At 38.8% G+C, this 7,134-nt stretch overlaps 1 protein-coding gene across 4 annotated transcripts in view; it reads right to left on the bottom strand.

The window, feature by feature from the left end:
- Positions 1–2,746: 2,746 nt before the first annotated feature.
- SH3TC1 (SH3 domain and tetratricopeptide repeats 1) overlaps positions 2,747–7,134 on the bottom strand; it is a 60,007-nt gene continuing 55,619 nt past the window's right edge. For 2 of the 4 annotated variants that reach the window (XR_008821836.1, XR_008821835.1), the window contains 2 exons: positions 4,253–5,212; positions 2,747–2,892 (listed from right to left, as the gene is read on the bottom strand). Coding sequence is in view for 1 of the 4 variants with exons in the window: in XM_056338637.1 (XP_056194612.1) it covers positions 5,129–5,212 (84 nt within the window). In the remaining 3 variants the exon portion in view is untranslated. Of the gene's footprint in view, positions 5,213–7,134 lie in introns of all 4 variants that reach the window. The other 2 variants (XM_056338637.1, XR_008821837.1) reach the window with 2 other exon arrangements.

The raw sequence follows: 7,134 nt of genomic DNA, 5'->3' as shown, positions 1-7,134 counted from the left end.
ACATAGGTGAAGGGGGAGGTTGCGACCTCTGCGAGTGCGGGGGGCAGAAAGCCAGCAGCCGTTTTATCGCTATCATGCTTCTCTTGAATGCTGTCAGCGTTAGTAAGAACTTCCATCACCACTGCTACCAAAGGGTAATGAGCTTGGGCCCCTGCGGTGGTATGAAACACCATGGTGCTTGGTCATGGATCCCTTTTTGCAGGTGACGAAGCAGGGACACATGGAGCTGAATGTACCCCTCGTACGTGGCATTACAGCAAGTTGCACGAGACACTTTCCAAACAGCCAAAGGGGATCTGCTGGGCTTCCCACCATCGTGTACCTCAACAAAATATTTGGTAGCTTCTATAGGATAGTAAAAATGTGTTGGCAAAGCCTTAATTCTTGAGGGATTGGGCTTTTTTAAATCTGTCATTCATCACAAAGTATTCAGTAGCAAGCTTGGGTGGAACACAGCATCTGTGGAACTCTGCTAACTAGTCACCCACACGGTCTTCACAGCATGAAGACTAAACCTTGCCCACGCATGCTGTCTTTATCAAAAAAACCCACTCAATTCGCTCAAAGGGAGCGACTAGTCATAACTTTCAATTTAATTAATCTAGGTATGGGTTGAGCTGGCTTCCAGAAAAGTTAAGCTGACTTCAGGAGAAAGACCTCTGACATAGCTCACCCAGAAACTATACCAAACTTGGTAAATCTTGCTGTGTATGACACTTCCAACCTTGACTTCTGCCTGCAGTTCCCCCTTCCCTGTTTTTTGTGCAAGGGATAAAACTCATGCAATCCTGGAAGGTACTCCCTCAAGCTTTCTCCTGATGAGAAAGTGAGCCAGGTTTAAGTAGGCACAATTTACTGATCAGCTGCATCTGGCTATAGGTCATAAGAACAGAAAATTGATGATGCTGTCTTCTAATTAAGAACCTCTTGAATGCAGTAGGCAGCACCCAGAATCTCCTGCTACAGTTAGTGTTTTGTTGTTTCCTCTGCTACAGGGGCAGAGTTGGTCCAAGACTGGATTGTTCAAACAGCTGCAGTCTCATGGCAAAGGTATATGTGATAGCTAAAGACACTGCATGTCTTGTGAGGAGAAAACTGTAAAATTTTGCTGTAGAACACATCTTGCCACTTTTTGAAAAGGTAAGATTTCCTAAATTTTTATAGAGCGAGATCTAAAATACAAAAAATGGTGTGGTTTTGATATAAACTTGCCCTTTAAGGAAACAGGAGACTAATAAAAAGATCTGAAACATGAATCAGAAAGAAACAAGAGCTCCATGTGTAGGTAAAATAATGTCATTCATTATTTATGATGACAGTTACAAGGAAGAGGCTAGGGGAAATGTTTCAAATTACAAATAACAGTCTGAGATACTCTTGTTAGACTATAGGATCTTTAATAGTTGTATTCCTGTTCCTATTAGTTATCTCTTTCTGTAGTCACGCTTGGAGACTTGAAACAGGATATAGGAAAACAGGGTGAATATGGACAGATAAATACAGCAACTAGAGAGTCTGCAATCTAGGATGAGTGTGAGGATGCAGAGAGTAAGGCTAGAAAAAAATGGAAGTCACACCAAGTACTGGGTAAGGTTTCATGGCTCAGTGCTACTTGTTGAACACCTTTCACTAGAATTTGAATTTATTCAAATTCCCACGAAAAGTTTTTTAAATGATAACACATTCAGTAATAGTTCTCCAGAACATGGAAAAATGACCGTTTCATGGATTCTGAATCACCTCCGTCTGTTGGAAATGATGCTTACTGCATAGCTGGAAGGGAGGTGCCTCAAGACAAATCCAAAGCAATGTAGAAAATGTTACTGGTGACTCAGTGGGTATCTGTCTTCTCTCTCGAGGGCCAAACTGTGATTTTATGCAAGTCCCAAAGGACACTGAAGCATGTAGTCACCATGACCTTAAGAGAATACCAGGAGTTAGCTCTAAAACTCACCTACTGCATTCTAAACACTCTTCTTTCCTTTCTCACAATAGGAAAAAAAAGTCCTTGTTGGCTTTTAATGTAGTTGTCCAGTTTGCCTGCTTGTTTGCATCTCCTGGTGTACGTGCAGGGCACTTTTATGGTCCCCTGCTCTTCCTACTTCTGCCTGACTGCATATGTGTCATTGGAGCCATGGATGCTAATCTCTTCTGTGCTGTGTAGTCCACGTAGCCATGACAGAGAAGTAGGGTGGCACATGACACTACACAGGATTAATAGTGAAATGATGTCTTAGTGCTGCACTGGAGATCTATATGATGCTGGTAAAGGAAGTGCTGTTTGAATGATACGTAAATCTAAATTTATGACCCCATAACCATTAAAATACATACTTATTTGCTTGAGTATAAGACTATTTTCCACTCTGTCTTGTTCTAGTCCAAACTTGGTAATTACATATCAGCTGATTTAATTCTCTCTGTCTCTCAATTTAAATCACAAAGTATTCTAATTCACACACTGTCCTAAATCCTATTATTCTAATTCATGTCTGTGTATTCATAGGTCTTGTAAGTTTATTTGGCGTGAATTTATATGTAATTCAAATTTCTTGTTGTTGTTTCTTTAATACGGTTAAAATTCAGAAACATTCACTTCTGTTATAACCTCACTGTACAAATTGTGTAAGTTAAAGACCACTCTGCCCTCGCCATTGAGGTCTCTAAATTAGGACCACATGTTTAATATTCATCCTCAGTTCCTTGTAGGAGTATTTTGAAAAGAAATAGAAAGCACACTTTAAACTGGAGTAATAAACACTGTTTATTTATCAGATTGTCTGCATCTCATTTCCTGAACTAAACAGCTAAAGTCTGTTTGCACTCCTGACATTGCAAGTCTCACAAGCTGATCCAAGAGAACATCTGTCAGTTTGTTTTCAAGACTGGAAACTGCAGAAGAAAAGAAGAGGTGGGGGGAGAAATAAGACTTTCACAGACACATCAGATCAAACAAAGTGAAAACTTTCTTGGCTGCCTTCATTAGCCAGGCAAGCTATGCCTTAGCAATACACTTTTAAGACAATTTCTTTCTCTTTCTCCCATCCTCTAACAGTAGTCTGTAAGCAGGGGTCATTTTTCTTCTCTGTGTTCTGCTCAAACTGATGCCAATAAATAACTTTTGGAAGCATTAATGAGTCCAAAAATGTGTTCAAGATAAAATTTCAAAGTATACTGAAAACAAATCTAAAAATCAAGAACTTGTTCTCCTCTAAGATGACATACAGCTACTCTGAACTCCTTGCATTTGATGCAAGAGAGAAAAGGTAGGCTTTTTGGCACAGAGACAGGATGATTTGAAGGAAATGCCACAGCCTGCTCTGTTCTTCTCTGTTTCTAGCCAAAAGAACAGTTTGTGTTGGTATGTTTTAGGGGAGGAAATTCAGACCGTTAATAACAGAACTGGCCTAGAAAGCATATGCTTTAAATTCTGTCACAGTCTTAACAGGCATTTTTCTAGCTGTAGAAGGAGGAATTGTACCTCAAACTTTTTTGTTAAATATAAGGCCTGCAGTGAAAAGGTAAGTGTATATTTGAGCAGGTGTTTGGGAACAAAAAAAGCCCAAAACACCACATTTTTTTTATTAGAAAATACTGGTCATAAAAATGAAGGGAATCCATTGGAACAAAGCAAGACAACTTGAGTTTGGAAGTGCTGTTTTACGTGTGAGGATGTGTATAAGGAGACAAGGGCAGATCGGGTCAAAATGTGTGTTTGAAGAGGGAAGAATAGAAAATGAAAGAGGGAAAGTATAGACCCTTTTGTCCATTTGTTTTTCCCCTCCGCAAGATCCAAGAACCAAAATTTCAAGGTTTTTTTTTCTGAGCTGTAGAAGACGCAGATTCAATCTTCTGCTCTTTATGGTCAAGAGCAGGGACTTGGCTTTGATGTTTTGGTGTTGTTGCAGGTAAATACCCTATCTACTCTGGAAGATTCAGTTTTCTTACATAGAATTTTAGAAGCCTTAGTTTTATGCAGAAGCAAAAAGACAAAAAATATGAAACCCACTGTCATATGCAGATTTCCTGCTTTGCAGCCCACCTGTAGGGGCTCCCAGGCCATGCCATTAACAGGACACAAACATTGTGTGAAGGGCCATTTGGCAAGAGCTACCAGGTCTGAGGCTGCAACGTGCAAGCTCAGCTAGCTGGTGAGCGGTTAGGTGGACTAGGCAGACCTAAGGCCAAGTCAGTGCCCAGCAGGATACCCGAGTCTGTAGTTCTATAAAAATACTGCTGTACTGTTCCTTACCTCCTGTTAGCTCTCCAAAGAGATACAGTGACACCAGCTGCTGTCAGTTCAGTATGTGTGGGGCTATCTGAAAGAAAAGAGAAATTGCCTTCAATTCAAACCATGCTTTTGTGGGTTCTTCAGGCAAGACATGTTGCCAGACCCACACTGCATCTGCTTTAGCTGATAGATTTGTGTGTGATCCGAATTTGTGGAACCAACAGTCGCATGGAAATGATCATGAGTCATAGAGACTCCTTATTCTTGTAATAAATGGCTACAGTGAATCGAAGGAAAACATATAAGCATAAATGGGTTTTTGCTTCTCTCTGCTCCATACTCTGCTTTCCTGTTGAAAAGCTGCCTAGAATCTCAAATAACTTCATCCTAGCTGATGTGTCCCTGTGAATATATGTATCCAAGATCCTGCCACATGCAAAAAGGATACAGTGCGTTCAAGAAAGAGGAATGAATTTTAAAGGAATTCGTTAAAAGGAAAGAGGCATTTTTAGATGTATTCCACATGGCTTGCCCCAGTGTGTTTCACCTTAGGGTGCTCTTAATGAATTGTCAGAAGCAACCTAGAAGTGCAGTTCACAGTAGACTGAAAATAAAGTCACCTTATAAGCCTCCAGAAGATCATAAAGTAATAATTAAAAGAATTTATGATTAAGAATGTACCACATCTCACAAACCTAATTTCATCTATAACAGAATAATAGGGATTGAGACTCAGTAAAAGCTGTGGCTGTCATATAAATACATACTGACATTACTAATATTTTTTATACTGTCTTTGATAATACTTTTGTGAGCAAACAGTGAAATTAAAGTCTGGGTGAAACTTCATAATGTATAACTTCTTGGAATTCTGTTGTCCAAAAAGTCATCAGTCCTTCAAAGTCTTCCTGAAATTATGTTAGGCATTTCCACAGGAGCATATCTTGAGTCCAAAACTGTTCTTATTATAACTGCAGCTGACTGCAAGACAAAAGAATAAAATAATTTAAAATTTAAAATTAAAAAAAAAATCCTGTAAATAAGATGCAATTCAGTAAGGACAAGTGCAAAGTTCTGCGCTTTGGGACAAGTAATGAGCAATCCAGTAAAGAGGCAGGGACTGACTGGTTCAATACAATTCCATATACAAGTTTTCAAGCTTATAAGACCATCAGCCTGTACTTTGAGGGGGAAAAAACACACCAAAACCACCAAAGCCTCCTCCCCTTGTTGAAACACATAGAACATTTGTGTATCTTAGCAAAAAACCCAAACAAATAAACAAAAAAAAACAACCTAAAACCCAACCAACTCTTCATGTTCCTCTTTCCTGACTGCTGGTAAGGTCTCTGTTGGAATTCTATGCCTAGATTTTTATGTTCTGCTTCAGAAAATACATTAATCGATTGGAAAGAATCCACAAGACTACAAAATCATTCGAGATTTAGCAATATGCTGTAAAGCTAAACTTGAAAGGTCTGAAATTGTTTAGTCTGAAACAAAGGAAGACAGAAAAGGGACAAGATAAGAGTATTCAGACATGTAAAAGTTTGCAGAAAGAAGAGGGTAACTGTTCTCTGTGTTCACTGGGGTAGCTCAAGAAGGAAAAGTCTCAACATGCTGCTGGGGAACTTTAGGACTGTTGCTACGAAGATCTTTTTAAATATAAAGGGAGTGATATTTTAAAATGTAAATATAGCAAAGCACTGGAATTGAGTTTTGTGGAGAAAATGTGGAATTTCTGTTTTTTAAGGCCTTCTTTCCAAGAAAGCTTACATAGTTATTGTTCAGAAATTACACTAGAAAGAACTGATCTGCCTCGGGCAGGTAGAATCTTGAACTCCCTTCCTACTTTTTTTTTTTTTTTTTTTTATTTTGTGACCATAATGCAGACAATCTGCCTGATTAAAGAGTATATAATAAGATAGAAGAAGTCCTAAAATGAATTGAGGAAGCTTACTCAGAATTTCAAGAGAAAAGAAAGGAAGGGATTAGAATTAGAGATAAAGAAGGATTCAGTTAAGGCTGTTGCAGACTAGTAGTTTCAGTAGTGTGATAAAATCACAAGGCAAAACCCAAATAGAAATGGCTGTACAAAGTGAAAATGGTTGTACAGCTAGAGTTTGAGGTCTAGGGATGATCAGAGGATAAAGTGGTGAGGGTGAGGAGATCAAAGAGAAATATATAACAGATGGGAGGGTGGGGGGAAGAGAAAAAGTCCCTCCAGATGGCATGTGTTATCTCCTGGAAAGATTGGCAAGATTAGAGAATCTTGCCAAGAGGAGGATGTACTGTGAATAGAGGTATACTAAGTGTATTAAATTCCATTCAACAAGTAAGAAAAGACTTCTTGTGGATTAGTTACTTTTTTAAACACGCAAATTCCATGTTTGAATCCAGCTTGCTCCCTTTGTACTGTCATTATTGGTATCACCAGGTGTTCAATATATAACCATGGATATCTCTAAAACATCACAAAATCCATCTCCTTCTGTTTTCCATCTCTTCCCCAATTTTTCTTGTTGATACTATCTCATTTTCTGTGACTGTTTTTTTCCTTGCTGGCAGAGTAACAAGGTTCAGGGGCCTGCAGATTTTATGAATCTTTTTATGGTGGCTTGGCGTTGTAGAAGGGTGGTGTGGATGTCGCTGGATATTAGCCAGTCTTTCTGTGAGAGGGTCTGCACAGTGGGTGCCAAGAGGGATGAGGATTGGATGGCTGAAGCAGAATTGTAGAATTAATTACAGAAACAAATATAGAATTAATTCTAGAAATCAGAGTAAAAAGTTTAAATTCATAAAGAAGACTTTATTCTGCTTAATCCATTAAAGGACAAATTATTCATTTTCAGTTGGAAAAGGTTAGGGGATTTACCATAAAAAATGGTGCCTGCCTAGGGTAC

The sequence above is a fragment of the Falco biarmicus genome, chromosome 1 (assembly GCF_023638135.1).
Source record: "Falco biarmicus isolate bFalBia1 chromosome 1, bFalBia1.pri, whole genome shotgun sequence".
NCBI classification, from domain to species: Eukaryota; Metazoa; Chordata; class Aves; order Falconiformes; family Falconidae; genus Falco; species Falco biarmicus.
Note: the sequence above shows the minus strand (reverse complement) of the source record. Positions and strands in the feature narration are given on the sequence as shown.